The sequence below is a fragment of the Mus musculus genome, chromosome 11, assembly GCF_000001635.26.
Source record: "Mus musculus strain C57BL/6J chromosome 11, GRCm38.p6 C57BL/6J".
In the NCBI taxonomy this organism is placed as follows: Eukaryota; Metazoa; Chordata; class Mammalia; order Rodentia; family Muridae; genus Mus; species Mus musculus.
Window position 1 is genome coordinate 8825290 of NC_000077.6, and position 17187 is coordinate 8842476.

The 17187-nt window shown below is 42.5% G+C and overlaps 1 protein-coding gene across 1 annotated transcript in view; it reads right to left on the reverse strand.

The window, feature by feature from the left end:
• Window positions 1-406: 406 nt before the first annotated feature.
• The window catches only part of Pkd1l1 (polycystic kidney disease 1 like 1), a 149014-nt gene continuing 132233 nt past the window's right edge, over window positions 407-17187 (reverse strand). The window contains exons 49-52 of the mRNA XM_017314870.1: window positions 10914-11144; window positions 9485-9643; window positions 8485-8655; window positions 407-1106 (exon numbers count right to left, since the gene is read on the reverse strand). Of these exons, the coding sequence (XP_017170359.1) occupies window positions 1068-1106; window positions 8485-8655; window positions 9485-9643; window positions 10914-11144 (600 nt within the window). The 3' untranslated portion in view covers window positions 407-1067. The remainder of the gene's footprint in view (window positions 1107-8484; window positions 8656-9484; window positions 9644-10913; window positions 11145-17187) is intronic.

Below are 17187 nucleotides of genomic sequence, written 5' to 3' on the forward strand. Positions count from 1 at the left end.
AACAGACACAGGTGACCACATGGCTGGTTTGTAGATCTAATATCTTTACTTTCAGGATTGGCCCCTGTGTTGTAAGAGATGGCTATGGATCCTGCTGATCTCACAGGATTTGACCCTTCCCCTGATTGCCAAGACTATCGTCTTCTTGAAGCAGGCCAACTCCGAATGCAAGGGACGACTTAAAAATTTTACCCAAGAGCAGTCATGACCTCATTTTAACAACAACAGCAACAACAACAAAAGTAGTTGAATGAACAAGTTCTTCTTAAGTGATGAAATCAGGACTTCTTGTCCTGTGCAGAGAATCTCAAGTCTTTGAAAACATATTCTTTCCTAGCCCTAGGACAATGAAGAACCCAAGAGAACCCAAAATAGACCATGGCCTTGGCCCAGCACAAATGTTTCCATTTATTTTCAGGCTTTATTGACAAATGTACATCCAGAAGGAATGGGAACTAGACCTTGTTGTCAGCAGACATTTTGCCAATGTTTTTGTAGCAAGGCAGCTGGGGTACTGATTCTGTCCAGGAGCACCCATCAGGACAAGTCATAATGGCAGTATGTGCTGGTAATATAATTCTCTGCAGCAACTGGTTGACTAAGTTTCCTATGCCAGTGTATCTATGAGACACAGTCAGCACAAACACTGCAGAGTATCTCATGGCAAAAAAATATGCAGGAATACATTGTGCTTTAGGGAGCAAGTTGCTGGATTATTTAATCATAATGTCACTGAAGGTGTCTTTTAGTTCAAGCAGCTTGTGTGTCTGTGCCTGGGCCAGCTTGTCCTCAGCACATATCTTGCCTGTGTGATGAGACACTGCTTACTGATCACATTACTGTGATCTCAAAGAACTCAAGGGTTCTGAAGCTTCCAAGATGACTTAAGCTTTTAGGATGTACAAGGGCAAAGCCTTGCCTCCCCTCCTCTGCCCGAGAGTTTGGTAGCATGGAAAGTGGAAACACATGTTTCAGGCCCACAAGGAAGAATGGCTGGGATCTCATGAGGTGGAAACAAGAGCAGTTCAGGATGGCCGGTGGCTCAACAGGCTTCCTGGGTGGAGAGGTCACCTTGCAAACACAGCTGCAGAGACGATGGCTGGGAGCTGGAGGAGGGAGAGCTGATGGGTACAACAGTCTGGTTTTTACTGTCATTGTCTTGGCTGCTGAGAAAATCATGAATATTTTTAACCAATTTGCCATTTAATATAATCCCTGCCTACTAATACTTCTTGCTGGTACCAGGCTGGGTGGTTCTTCTCAACACCCACATGGCAGCTCAGAATTGTCTGTAACTCCAGTTCCAGGGGATCTGATGCTGTCTTCTGACCTCTGAACTGTACATATGTGGTGCGCACACACAAACACGCACACACACCCTGAGACCTGTATCTTTCCCTCTGCCAATGTCACACAGTCTTCATTACTGTGGTTAGATGTGATGTCCAGCTCTTTCCTATTCCAGGCATCCGGTTTCCTCCCTCTTCACTCTGACTCAGCAGCTAAGGGACCAGATACCTGTAAGAGTCATGGATTGTGTCACCCGAGAAAGTTTTGCAACAAGAGAATTTGGGCCTTGCAGGGCAAAGGGTGTTGTCATGTGTTTCAACATTCAGCACACATTACTCTAGTCAGGCAGCAGGACCAGAAGGATGGGGAAAGTATCCACTAATCTATGCAAGCATGCAGAAGAGACTACAGGGAATCCCCTCAACTCGAGGTCACTACTTGGTCAAGGCCAAGGGCTAGTGTATTTGTAAGTTTAACTAGTTCTACTAAAAGCAAAACCTTTAGTAACGAGAGGAGCCAAGGAGATTGTGGGCTGGGATAGACTTCCTTCCTAGAGTCCAGGTAGAGGTTTGCACATCTTCATTCTACATTTTCCCAAGTTCTGAAAAGTAGATAAAATAACCACTGCATCAGCACAGTGACTGGTGCTGGCTGGGCTGGGGCATCTCTATGAATGCTTCCTGTAACCTGCCTTCCTCTTAAGACAATCCCAGTGGAGGGCTGTTTGAGTGTGCACAGCCCTAGGGAAATCTTTGAATCTGTTCAGATTTTCCCTTTCTTTGGTCCTATTTAAATAATCACCAACTTGCCACTGGATAGCAAATCACTTTGGGCATGCCTGTTAGTGTTGACATCAGCGCAGAAACTCCTGGGGCGCTATTTATCACTATGGACACTGGCTGCCAAACTGCTAGTGAAATGGAGTTAATATTTTCCCAATTGTATTGTGTTGGTGACATGGCTGAGGTGTGTCTTGGGGATCCCATGTGATTTACAAGGATCATGACCTCTCAGGCCACCACATACATTCCTGTGTTCCTTTGAAGCACTATGAATACTCCTGGCAACCATGCAGTGCTTAGGGTAAAGACCATACTGTATGTGTGTATGTGTTTTAGTGTACATGTGTGTGTGTGTATGTGATTGTGTTTGGAAATGTGTGTATGTGTGCATATGCGTGCTTATGTACCACCTCAAATACGGAGGTCAGAGGACAACTTGTAGAAGTTGCTTCTCTCTTCCACCTGTAGTTGCTGAGTGTTGAACTCAGGTTGCCTGGCTTGGTAGCAGGTAAAACTTTAGCCACTGAGATACATTGCTGGTACCAAGTATCACTTTTATAAGGTTTACAGACTAAAATGAGAAAGTAAAAAACAAATTAAGTGTTTTTTGTTTTACTTTTGTTGAGTTGTTGGAATTCCTAGGAACACTGAAATTAATGTGAAACTGTGTGAGCCTGGTCTGTAGAGAGCTATAGTTGCATGAATGTTTGTGATAGGTTATTTCTTCCCCAAAGGAAAACTGTTGAAGTGCTAATCTTCAATGCCTGGGATTTAAGGCTTTGTGGGAACTGAGACGTGGTCATCACAGGGCTCTCTAGTCCAGCACAACCAGGTTGTTCTAGAAAGAGAAAATCAGGCAGTAGAGAAACACAGATGGGGAACATGCCAGTTAACATTAGACTGCCCAAGCCCAGGAGTACGGAGAAGCTGGGAAGAAGGCCAGGCAAGCTCTTTCCTCCAGGGCCATGGGCCCCAGGTCTCCAGACTGTGAGACATCATATTTCTGATTGTGATATTTGTTACTGTACTCCAGTGAACAAATACAGCCCTTTATCTTGTATTTAAGGGCAATCATTGTTAAGCCTGCTTGAAGCCGATGAAACAAAAACTGCTTTAAAAAGCAATGGGCTGATAGCACATTCTAACCCTGGAAAATTCAAGGATTCCAGTCTCGTGACCCCCACTAGAGAGAACGCGGCTTTTGTAACTAAAGCCCGTGCTCAGTGACATAGAAGCCCTGGTTTATATCCAGTGTTGTGAATGCCAGGCTTGCACACATCCAGAGGAAGGGGGTATGTGTACCACTATTTCAGCATTTTGGCGCTTGTGTGCCAGAAGAGGATAAATCAGGAGCCACAGGACATTTCTCCCCTTTAAGCTGTCTCAGCAGACACAGTGTGGAAGCTGAGAATGCTTATCTCAGAAGGCTCCCCGACTCGGCATCTAGGGTTGGGTGTTACATTTCTGGCACCCCTGATACACCCAATAGTTGTAAATCACATCTAAGCAGTTCTATTAAGTTTAATGAGCTTTTCTTGTGATGTCCTTCCAAGAAAATAACACCAAGATATACTTTAAAATATGGAGAAACTTAAGAGAAAAAAACCTTCTTAGAACTATTAAAGCTATGGTCTACTGTGGTGACCCCGTCTTTGTGCAGTTCCTGGGCTTGTGCAACACAAGAGACTTTCGAAAGCTTTTCAGTGGGAAATAGTTTCAAACTTACAAAAAATGCTGTAAGAACTCCAAAAATTTCACAAATCCTGCTCTCAAAGTTGCCCATCAACTGTTTCCCTGGTCTAGTTCAGTTTTGGGCTCTTTCTGGCCATAGGCACTATCGCTTTGTGCCTAACTAAGCATTTACTGGCCGTGTGCTCTGCAGAAGCACGGCAGTAGAGCGTACATGGATTGTGATGTAACTTCTGTCAGCAGGGCAGAGCCAGGACACGAATCCAGGTGGGAAGATCATTTTTACTCAGACCAGGAATGCAGTGGCCCCTTGATAACAGCAGATTGCATTCTTCCCAGAGGCCTTTTGGTTTCATTCCTCGACTACACTGTCAGGGGCCCCTTTCTGTCCCGTGGGAAAATGCACATTATTCCCAGATCTCAATGAACACAGAAAGTGTCCAGATTTTTTTTCTCATACTTCTGAGATTCTTATTTTCTGGGATTGGGAATTACATCTTCCTGGTGGACACAGTTCATTTTCAGGGTTTCAGAGTTGCTCACCATTGAGCAGAGTGGTGGCAGCCACAGGAATGAACCTTGACACTCAATTTTAGTGGTCTAAATTAAACCCATACATAGAGAAAAAGATGTCCATATTAACCCCATTTGCTGTGCGCAGCTGTCCTGTGGAGAGTGATACAATGCTCTCAGTGTCCCAGGGAGGTCACATGGCGTGAGGCCGCACCATGTACCCAATGTCTGTAATGAATCACCATCAACAGTAGGTCAACAGTGGGACCCTCAGACTTCTATGCCTATGTCAGAAGGAACAGGGCCATTCAGGGCCCTCAGTTTTCCTCATGTGAAGGCTGGGGTAGATTTACTTGAACCACACAGACTGCTTCCCCCTTCAGGATTCCATCTGTGTGTTAAATTATCTTGCATCCACCAGTCAGAAAATACTCCCTGATGGAAGGGCAAGGTTATAGAAGCCATTGATAACTGCAAGGTCTCTGTGCAGAGGCTCACTGACTGTCCTGTGGAAAGCTAAGAGTCCCAAATCATCCCCAGGGTACCTCACAAACTGGTAGGGTTAATGGAAGCAGCGGCAAGGAATGTACAGCGACTCTCAGAATTTAAGTTCATAGCACCATCTGCCTGAAAACAGAAGTTCTGGTCTCAGCACGGGAAGCTTCTCTGTATACCCTGGTGGTCAGTGCTTCATCTCCTGGATACAGACCGTTAACCCAGATTTTCAACCTATAAAAAAGTTTTGTACTTCCATCCTGGCAGAAGTAGACTAAGTAATTACACTTAAAAAACAAAAATCCGTTATTAGGGATGAAAGCCAGGGTCTTACAGGTGTTCTATGGAGGAGCTGCACCCTGCTTGAACAGGTCAGCTGTGCCCTGAGATGAAGTTGCCCTTTTCTGCCTTAACTGTATTCACAAAGACAAGTCAAGAGGAAATTTTAGTTGGCAGAGACCCCCTAGCATCTTTCAATTACCCTGCAGCCTCAGGCCTGGCTAGCTTCTAAAGAGAAAAGGCAAGTTGAGTGGTGAGAGGCCTGGGCCACAACAAGTACAGTAGGGACTTTTAAATTGACTATAGGTAAAGATAGCAGAGGGGCAAGGGTGAGTCAAGAATCACAGAATGAGCAACGAGCCAGGGGCGAGAAGAGGCAGTGGGCCTGGCAGCCACAGCGTTCTCTTGCTATGAGTCACTTAAGCACAAAGAACAATGCAATTTGCAGGTGGTTAGTGATAGCTCCAGGCAACCGATCCTGCCAGTTTAGAGAGATACCAATCTTAATTATTATTGGTTAAGATGAAAAACAAGTGCCCTAGAGTTAGGAAAATCAAATGGACCCTTTCCTTGGCTTTCATCACACAAAGAGGAGTCTGTTCTGCAAAACCCAGTTGGGCTTGGCCTGTTCAGGTACCGCTGACACCCAGTTCCTTCCCAGCAGGACAGCTAACTTGTGCTGTGGAACCCGGTGCTACAGGCATTGGCAAACCCAGTTAAGGGTGGCTTTTTGTGTAATACATTGTCGATAAATGGATGTCTCATAAAGTGACTGTTCAGAGAACAATTGCATTTCCCAGTTGGAGGGAAGTAAAACTGATGTCCTTGAGGCACACATTACAAGGATGCTCCTCTGCAGTCACTGGCATGAACAATGGGGAGTGTGGGGACATCCGCATGGACTCGGATGCGTAGTGAGTATGGAAGGGCTCGCAAGAGCGCAGGTTATGCACACGGAAACTTACTCAGACCCTAAGCGTCATGACACAGACATCCATAAGTGTGCTTACAGGGGGCCCTGGGAGGAGGCTTATACCTTAGAAACATTCCAGTGGGAGCTGGAGATCCAGCTCTGGCTAGAGTTCTTGCCTTAACTGTGTTCACAAAAGCAAGGACAACACAGTTGAGGTCCCTAGTTTGAGGCCCACAACCATTTAAAAATGTCTTTGTGGAATTTTTGATTGAACAATTTTTGGTTTCCCTTAATTTTAATGAAAATTCTCTCATGTACCCCTTGTATGTATACGGAGATCTGATGTCCCCCTAGTGAGTTGCATCTGTGTCCATGGAGGTCCGATGCCCCTCTAGTGGTCTGTATACACATACTTAGCTGTTCTAGCTGATGGCTTATACATTTGCCTCTGTTGGATCACTTTATATTGGTTGTTGCCTTTGCTCAGTTGTGCGTCATGTTTACAACCCCACCCTCCTGCTTTGCCCTGTGCATGTGACTTCTGCTTGTAAGCTGGGTTGAGTATAGACTCCGTTTCCTCTAAGTACTGATTTAATGGTATGTATTGGGCTTGGTTCTAGTCCTGTTATTCTTAAGTCTCATGGTTCGCGTTCTTCAAGTCTATTATGAACATGTTACACAGGATGCCAAGTGATAACTTATTTTTTTCTACATATGTGTATTCTTGCTTTTCAAGTTTCTTATGCAGTTGGCCATTGTATTTCCTGTCGTATGAGCATTCAGATCAATTTAATAATTACAAGTAATAAGTAATAAAACATAACAGCCTTTTAAGTTTTAAATCATGTAGAAGCAGCGAGTGGCAATATCTAGACAGCAACAGAATGATGCTTATACTTTAAGTCTGGTAACTACTCTGCTGTGTTTTGCCTAGTTTTAACAGATTTAAATCTATTCTTTTTAACCCTGGGACAGAGTTCCTGGTTATATATACAGATAGTCCCCGATGATGGTTTGAACTACAGGTTTCCAGTGTTCAGGTTGTGGTTCAGAGTTTGAAGAGGAAGAGGAAGTTATGACCCTTGCACAGGAAGGACACAGGTTCATTTCTCAGCACCATCATCTGACTGTTGACAAGTGCCTATAAGTAGGGTTCCAGGGGATCCGAGTATAGTGCTCTCTTCTGGCCTCCAAAGGTACCTGCATACACATGGTACACATAACCTCATACAGGCATACATCCACATATACCCCCCAAAACACACACACACACACACACACACACACACACACACACACACTAGATGATAGATAGGTAGACAAACAGATGACAGACAGACAGACAGATAGATATTAGATCTTTTAACAAACGGTATTTTCTTCAGAGACTATACTCAGAGTTGCAGATCCTGATTAGGCCCAGTGGGACCTGGTCCTCTGTCATGTTGCTAATTCTGCCATTCTGTAGTCCTGATGGACCTAATGCCTTTCTGTGCACTATATTTCAAGTTATAATGGACTTGTTAGGTTGTGGCCCATTGTCAGTTGGGAAACATCTGTATAGATCTAAATCTCCCCCCCCCCCCCCCAGACAGTGTTTCTGTAGCCTTAGCTGTCCTGGAACTCACTCTGTAGACCAGGCTGGCCTCAAACTCAGAAATCCGCCGCCTCTGCCTCCCAAGTGCTGGGATTAATGGTGTGCACCATTGCTGCCCGATAGATCTAAACCTTTATCCCTTCTCTGACTTGAATACATCTGTCTTTTTCAGATTTCTCTGTTCACTATGATTCCTAAAATAAGATTTAACTATTTTTAAGTTACTTTTGCCGAGTCATTTGTTTCTTTTCTTGCAAACCTATTATTCTTTTTCATCTCTTCACTGCATATAGAAGTGCATTTTTCCATAACTGTGGATATATAGTAACTTATTGCTCACTTTTATCAACTTATTCTTATTTATTTCATCTTTGCACTCTTTTTTCTTAGCTATGTATTCTACTTTCAAAGAAGGATTTTCTTCACTGAATTATTTTTCATGAGCGAACACCCTGCTGCATTTGTCACCCTTTCGTGGTGATTGATTTTAGAGGTTTGCCCCTTTGCCCCCTCCTTTGACTGGCTAATCTGGAGACCCATGAATGCTCTTGCATATGGAAGCACCCCTTTTCTCTCCGTCGAATCCGCACCATATTCAGAAGGCTTCTTAGCATTACTAGTCACATTCCATGCTAACAGACGGCCTTCATCTCTGGAAAGATGCACTTTCCATTTTTATTTCCCAGTCTCCTTATTGATTACAGTTATAAATGGAAGTGATGGGACAGATCTGCACTCTCATTGGAAACTTCAAGTCTTGCCATGCATTTTAAATAAGTTAATCAATTCTGGCCGGAGCACATCTTTCCACTAATAATTATTCTTAGAGGGTTTTTTATACAAATCCACCTCATGATTTCAAACCAACTTTAAAATATAAAAATGGTGGTGTAGAACATTAACAAAAATAATTTGTACAATCTTACCCCAGTAGCTTGGTACTCTGAACTGCCAACTGGAGGACTGTCACCTGCCCTTGACTCTAGTGCTCTCTTCCATTGGTTTTCTAGGATAGAAAGTTCTAGGCTGTCAGACAAACCATCGATCTTCATCAGAAGTTCATCCAAGAGACTTGAAAATTCATCCAGGTAATAAATCTGAAGGGAAGACACTAGTAAATGCAAACTGGAAGGAAGGTGGTGGGCGAAGGTGGTGGGCGAAGGTGGTGGGTGAAGGTGGTGGCTTTTTTTCCCCCTTCTTTTCATTATCTAAACCATTTAGTGATTTGACTTTAGAAAGTTTTCACTATGTTATAAAACATCCTGGACCCAGAAGTTACAAGACCTGGGTGCTGGGCCTGTTTCTGTCTGTCTTGGTTCCTTTGTTGGTGCTGTGCATGCGCTGCTTCATTCGCAAGTGTTACAGTTAATGATGCTTTGACAAAGAGCCATTGAATGAATCCAAAGGCAATAATGGGCCTATGATGGGCAGTGAGCCCTATCCAAACACACAGCACCATGACTGCTTCTGACAGGCTTCAGGACTGCACTGAGTGCTATGTAAACATCAGTCATGGATGACAGCTGAGAGTTCACTGTAAAAATACCTAGGTTTGACTTGTTTGCATTAGTGTCTGGAGTGCCCAATCCAAAGCACCGAGGGCTCCATGGTTTGGATGAAAATCTGGGTCTGATAGCAAGTGCCAAAAGAAGTGACTAACCCGGGGGAGGCAGGGGAGGGTGGCATAGACTCTACCTTTTCAATGCTACAAGGGTGATTATAGGGATGTGGTGAGCAGAGGGTGAACTTGACAAGCCTGTGAGTTCTCTAGTATTTCAAGGGAAGATTCTGCAAGACCTGCCAGGGTTGAGAACTAGTATTGAGCCTTTCTAGTGACAGTTGAATTGGAATCCCCATAGCAGAAAGCAAGCCTCTATGATAGAGACATCAGCCTGAGTGCTACTGCTCCAAGGTCCCGCAGCTTACATGGTCTGTAGCCACTTCAGTCTCTTCCAAAGTTGTTTCCAGCCCCAGAAGGGTGAGGACTTTATGCCATGTGTAAACAGCAATGTCTTTAAGTGTCACGAGAGGTTTTCTGTGAGAAGACTTTCTGTTTTGGAAAACAGTCAGGAAGGTAGCTCTCAACTGGAGGAGAGAAAGAAAGAAACAAATTCTGTGTTAGCAAGCTATGGCATGACTTTGTTGATTTGATAAACTATGAAGTGGATATTATATCTGCTGCTGCTGCTTAGCGACTTTTCAAAAATTGTCTGGTCAAACCAAACCAAACCAAACAAAACTGGGTGTGGTGATATAGGGTTGTAATTCCTGTGCTTTGAAGCAAGAGACAGTGAGTTTCTAGGCTTTATTGTCTAGCCAGTATATCATACTTGGTGAGTTCTAGGCCAATAAGAGGCTTTATGTTTAAAGAAGAGTGTCTGAGGAACGATGGTCAAGGTTCTATACACTTATATACATACAAGTGTTCTCTCTCAACCTCTCTCTCTCTGTGGTGTATGTCTGTCTCGCTTCTTTCATCTGTACCTCTTATCCTGTGTTAAAAAATAGTTGGATGGAAAGAGAGTTAAATGAGTGGGTCAGTGAATATATTAATGGGTAAACAGAAAAATGATGCATAGCTAAATAATGATACATAGTTGGCTTGGAGAGTAGGTCGTGAAGATGGAAGAAGAAATGAAGGATGGATGGACAAAGGAAAAGTAGTGAGCAGGGAATGTGGACCATTTGGAAGGGGCTAAGAGCTCTGGCTCGAGTGTGTCAGGGTATGAGCACATGCAGCCACTTCCATTTTAACCTCTGTTAGTGAGAACTTTGGCAGAACTTTTAAGGAATGAAAAATTTGACATCACCTAGAAAGTATGAACCAACTCCTGTAACTTGTATCGAGCTTTACCATGTGCCAGAAACCACCCTGGGAAGATTGAGTTCTTGGTATACTGACTTGGAACATGGCTAGAATGAAAAGGAAGACAGGAAGGACTATCTAGGACCATGACTCGGTGAGGCCTTCTTAGAGTTTAAAAGGAGAACCAGATTACTGGGAATGAGCCTCATAGAACACTATTTTATAAAAATGAGTAGGGTAGGTAAACAGGGGAGGGATCCAACAGCCGCAGCCTGAGCAGTGGAGTGTGGGAAGAGATTTGGGTCAGCAGGTGGGGGCCGGGAAGGCAGTGTCCTGAGCAGGTGTGGTCTTGCTGGACTGTTCTCAGTGAAGGGAGATTGTGCCTAGCCTTTGCTGAAGGCAGATCAGGTAGATCCTGAAGGGCTCTGTTCCCATGAGATCTGGCCAGGGCAGCCCAGTCCTGTCTATCTGAAGAGAGACCATTTTGTCCTCATAACAGATGGAACCTTTACGAACTGTGACTTTAAAATTCAAGATGCATCTACATACCATTCTGAAACCCAGAGTAGCCAGCAACAGAAAGAGGGTCCCATAGTAACAACGCATAACTCCGTGGTCAGACTTCAAACAGTTATGCCATGAGTCTTTTTTACTTCTTCCAGGAAATTGAAGCAGTAGCCCAGGAAATGCTTCTGCCGAGGTGCCATGTGACAGTGTCCCGGTGAAGAGCAGAAACCAGCGCGAGTGGTAATGGGCAGCCAGCAATAGGGCCCCCACCAGCTGCAGGGAAAAAAACCCCAGGACACTGACCTGTCAACCCTCTTTAGGGAAGAGAGCTCTCCTGTGTGGGGCTACTACTACTATGATATTCTCTCATCCATGTGTCTAGTCTTCAGTAAGGGCTATGCAATGATAATTACTTAAGAGTCAGGAAGGGCTGCTTAGAGGCAAACTGGTTCTGGTTAAGATTGTGGTCTGCTTGTTAGTGACAGGGACTTGGGTCTTAGCTGTGGTGTCGGTGGCCCAGTCTATTTGACACTTTCTACTAAAACTAGCCCTGGGACTGACACACATTCTCAGGTGAATGGCACACCTTCATCTTGCTATCTATCTCAGGTACCACTGGGCTCCATTTGTTTCCATGGCCCTGCATTTAGGATTCCTTGTCTCTTGCCTGGCACTTGTTGAATACCATTGGCTCTGAAGTGGTCTGGCACACATTTCTATGGGAACTGTGGAGGAAGAAAGTACAGTCTAGGCCATGGTGGAACATGCCTGCTGTCAGTACTCTGAGATGGAAGCAGGAACATTGGGAATTCAAGGATATCCTTGACTATATAGTGAGTTGAAGAACAGACTAGGCTATATAAGACCTTGTGTTGAAAGGCAACAAAACGGGATGGCAACTTTGCCCAGTGGGTAGGGCCACTTGCTGCCCCTAAAATGGCAATGACACTGACAATGTCCTAAATTACAGTCTGGGCTCTGACCAGGTCAACAGAAGGACTGCTAGCAGATAGCTCCTACAGCCAATTACCTGTGGCGATGGCGCACCTAATTTTCTATTAACACACATCTGTAATAGATCAGAGTCCCCATGCTATCTCCACACACCTCACCCCTCAACTCTAACTTCTAGGCTGCTCCGACTTGCATGTGCCCTCCTACAGATCACCCTTAAAACTCTCAAGACTCTCCCTACCTTTTGCTCTTCTATCAGCCCCCAAGAGATAGCCTTGGCAGGTTTGAAGTTCTCCCAAACAAATCCTTCTTCCCTTCCACATAGTGGTCTAGCTCAGTGGTTTCATTGTGCCCTTGCTTACATTGCCAAGTCGGATGACCTCATTGTGAGCCCCAGAACCCATAAGATGGAAGAGCAGAATAAGGTGTCCTCTGACATCTATGCACATGCCTTCCCCCCAAAATAGATAAATAAATAAATGTTAGCATTTTTTAAATGTAGAAAAGCAGGCATTCAAACAACAAAGAAATATAATCTGTTAGTCCACGTCTCAGCCAATCAAGACAAGGGGCCTGACTAGACCCTCCAGGTTCCCACAACTCATACATTCTGGATACTGTAAATCTGCCATCATTCATTATATCTTGGGCTTTTCTTAACATAAAGGCACTTTGATTTAATGCTAAATGGTGTTATTACCAGTTTATCGTTAGATAAAGTCTACATAGAGCTATATAATTTCTAGGTAAGCTGTAGTCTCCCCTCCCCTAGCCTGAAACTTGCTTGCTCAGGGGTGGAGCTTCCTGCTCATTCGTTCTGCCACGCCCACTGCTGGAACCTGCGGAGCCACACACATGCACCTTTCTACTGGACCAGAGATTATTTGGCGGAAATCGGGTCCCCTCCCCCTTCCTTCATAACTAGTGTCGCAACAATAAAATTTGAGCCTTGATCAGAGTAACTGTCTTGGCTACATTCTTTTCTCTCGCCACCTAGCCCCTCTTCTCTTCCAGGTTTCCAAAATGCCTTTCCAGGCTAGAACCCAGGTTGTGGTCTGCTGGCCGGACACAACAATTGGCGCCCAATGTGGGGCTGAGAAACGGCAAAGGATTTTTGGAAGAGACGCTGCTGGTTCGGAGCTCCATAAAATAAAGGATAAGGGAAATTCATACCGGAGAAGGTATGGGCTAAGCTGAGACAGCGTTAAACCCGAGCGCTGGTTCACTTAGGTTCAGCAGTGAGGAGCTGGGTATCAGGCAGTAGGCCGTAGCTCTCCGAAGCTACATGAGGTGTGAGAAAAGAAAGGGTTTATTAAAAGGAATAGGCGGATTGCCCCAGTTAATAAAAGATGCATCATAAGGGAGGAAAATGTCCCAAAAAGCAGAGAGAAATATCTCTCTGGGCCTTATAGCAGGAGTACTCTGTTCCCTTTTGTGTCTTGTCTAATGTCCGGTGCACCAATCTGTTCTCGTGTTCAATTCATGTATGTTCGTGTCCAGTCTGTATGAATGAATGTTCTATGTTTTGTGTTGGATAATAAAGATGGTATAAAAAACTTTATCTGCAAAGCCGAGAGCTGCCACGTGTTTCAGCCAGGAATCAGACACGTGGCGGGAGGGCCCCTGCTGGAAAAACTGTTCGTTTTAGGAAATAAGGGCCAGTGCACAGCCTCTAAGTTTCAGAGTAAAAAAGCTAATAAATGGTTCATGATTAATGTGTTTGACAATGGTAAAGTGTTTTTTATTTTTATGGTTGTAGCTACAAAAATTATTATTCTCTGATTGGTCTAAATGTAACTGCTTCATTTGGTTCTTTTTTATTGGTAATGTGCTCTGAGTGCTTTCACAATCAGCTCATAAGTTGTTGGTTAAGATTAATAATTGTTACATTGCTACAGATGGTTAGTGTTAAATTTGATAACTCAAGTTTAGAGTTCTTCCGACACATGGCATAAGGCAGCCCAAGAGGCTGGGTCTCTAAAGATATTTCTAGTTTAGGTAATAATTAATGTGGTTCGTATCCTAAATAGTAAAATTTAAAATAAGATTTAAAGCAATGTCTCTTTATTAAAGCATTAAAGCTTGCTTTAATAGGTATTCATAGGTATTAATTGACATCCAAACTTCGTAATATGATAGTAATGTTTCTAATATTGATTTTAAAGAAAATAAATTGTTTTAAACTTGGGTTTTGCTTTCCCAAGGTTACAGGTATTATCCTAACCTTGCACAAAAAACTTAAAAATTATGGTTAAAACTGCTATTGTTCCATTGACTGCAGCTTGCAGTTTGATTTCAAATTTAAGATCTTTAATTCACCTGTATACTGTAATTAAGATAATTACAAGAGTAATCATCTTATGAGAGCGCTCATACAGCTCACTTCATACAAAACTGTGACAGAGTTATCTAGTTATGTTTGTCTTTGTAAATAGATTAGACAAACAGTTTGGTTATAGTTGCTGCCCGGCAGGAAACTGCAGTACGGGCAATTTTTTCACAACACTAAAGTTGTGAAGAACGTTTTAACTGTAAGTCATCTTAAGAAAGAGTATCATAATTTAGAGGCGTAGACAGTTATATTGTTTCTCTAGAATCGGTCCTTATTACAAGAGGGCCAAGATGCTCAGATTAAAAGGTATTTTACGTTTGAGTCAATACAGGGCTCTGGGCAGCCCCAGAGCAGCTTGTGGCCTTTCTTTTGTTTTGCAAACAGTGCCTGAGAAAGTTTTTTCCCTGTGTTCAAGAAAATTTCTTTTTAACAGTGTTGCAGATCTATTCAGATGTTTAAAATAATGCTTAAATTCAAAGAGTTTTGCTTCTAGTGAACTGTAATCACTAGAAAATTTTGCCTTTAGGTATGGCTAATGTAACTTTACATTATGTAAGAAAAATTTTTATTGTTTCTGCTTCTATACAAGAAGCCAAGAGTTTTAATCTTTCAGTGTATATTGTTTCCTAAGTAAAAAGTATTTTATTAACTAATGCTTCTTAAAGTTTACCTTAAATCCTTGCTCTCACCCAAAAGATTCAGAGACAATATCCTTTTATTACTTAGGGTTTTAGTTTACTACAAAAGTTTCTACAAAAAATAAAGCTTTTATAATTGTTATTAATTGGTAATTAAAAATTGGTTGTGCCCAAAACAATTCTTTGGCCAAAAAGAAAACATTATTGTAAAGTCATTTTTCTCATCCTCCCAGCCAATCGTTGGCCCATGTGGGCCCAACTAGCTTCTGTGGGGCGGAGTCTTAAGACACAGTTTCCCCTGTTCCAGCACAGATGATCTAGTTGTGTGCTGTAGATGGTGTTTTAAAATGCTGAACAATCAAACCTTAATTTGTATATTAATAGTCAATGCCATATCTCTGAGCTCGCAATTGCTTAAATTGTTCATCCCTCAGATACTATTAATTCTCAAATTTACAATTACTTATGCATATTTCTAGTTAATAAATAAATTATGCACATGTGACTCTTAATAACTTTGCAAGCCTTCTAGTTACAACTGCTCCTTAAGAAAATTGATTAAAAGTGCAATTAGTCACTGCCCCTTTACAGCCATGTATTTAAAATATTTTGTCAACTAGTTATTAATTCAAAAGTTTAGGTATTATAAAATTTTAAAACTTTAACTTCTTAAAAGACAAAAAAGAGAGAAATTGTATCCCCGTGCATACTATTTAGTGCATTCCCATGCACACTATTAAAGTCTTACCTTTATTTTCAAAATCTAATATTTTAATGTCAAAGAGTTTAATAAATGCTTTATAGTATCTTAAAGGGATCTACTTATTGGCTTATAGATTAATCCTAAAACAACTACCTTATTAAAAAAGGGAAAAACAGGTTTTCCCCACAGAACGCTGCAGAAGCATATTGGTAAATTCGTGTGACGAGCTGGTAGGTAAGTTGACTCATGTCCTGATTGAATTGACTAAAAAACTAAATTAAATTCATGTTTTAGATCCATCCTTACTTGTCATTTTTCCGGTTTAGACTAGCTTCTAACCTTTTAACTTTATGGCAATAGTACATCAGAGACTGTATATTCAGACTTAGTAAAATTAGTCATTTAATAGAGTCATAATGATTTTTCTCTTTTCTTCAGTGTGACCAGCTCTTCTAACTCAATCTTAGACTGGTCTAATATTCAGTCCAATGTTAGAGATTCCTATATTCTAAATTACCTAGCAAGTTAATTCAGAGCACATCCCCCACTTCCCCTAGATCCCTAACCTCAGAAGGATTGCTGGCCTTACAGCTAGTGGAAAAAGCTATTAAAGAGCAATTGGTCACTTAATACATTGGTAAAATAAAAGGACCCCCTGACTAACGAATTGAAGGGTCCAGATCCAGTTCTAATTTGGGGTAGGGACTCAGTTTGTGTTTTTTCACGAGATGAAGATAGAGCGCAGTGGCTGCCAGATAAATTAATTTGTTAGATAAACACAGATTCTAAATCTTCTAAAGTATCACCTTAAGGACTAAAATTCCTCTTGCTTAAAAGTCGGCTTGAGGACTCAGACTCCGAAAAAAGCTACTCTCTAAGCCAGCTCCCGACAAGAGGCCGGAGACTAGCCTCAGCTTTACAATTTACATTTAAATAAAGTACCTAGAGTTCCCCAAAAGAAGTTCTGCTTTCCTACTTTCTCACTGTCCGAGATTTTGTCTTTCAAGCAGGTAAATCAACATTCTCGAGGCAAACCAGCGGATGTGCATCCCCCTGCCCCTAGAGCACACAGGTGGCTGCTGTTATCTTCTTTCCAAGGACATTTCCAGCATGTGGCTTTCAGTCTGAGTTAAAAATTAGGTTTACCAAGAGGGCTAAAAAAGTAAATATTTCTATATTAATAAAGATTGGTTTTTATTTTGATAGACAGGCTTAGTCCCTTAGCTGACCTCTGGCTTTTCACCCTTGCTGTTACTGCAAGGTGTCCTTAGGCTGTGAAAAAAACAGGGATGAAGAGAAACGACTTCCAGCTCCTATTTTAGCCACAAATCGTGGTGTTACTAACGACATAATTCTTGCTTAGGCTTTGCTAATTCTGAGGTTGATAATTCTCCTTTAGGAGCTGCACAGCACTCAAAACTGTGCATACTGGTTTGTGATTGTACAAATTCAGTATGGGCATCGCTTGGTGCAGAGATACTGCAAGGGAAGGTCCGGCTTGACCATTTCTGAGTTTCCTGTGAGATAAACCTGGTTTAAAAGAGGTTGGTATCATATTTTGGTTAAAAATCAAAAATATTTTCCGGCTCTGCCTCGCCTCCCCAAAAGATACCCAGAGCCACATGTGTGGGTTTTATCAATACCCACGAGAGGAATCGGGTCCATGTCCACCCAAGCCAAGGTTAAAAG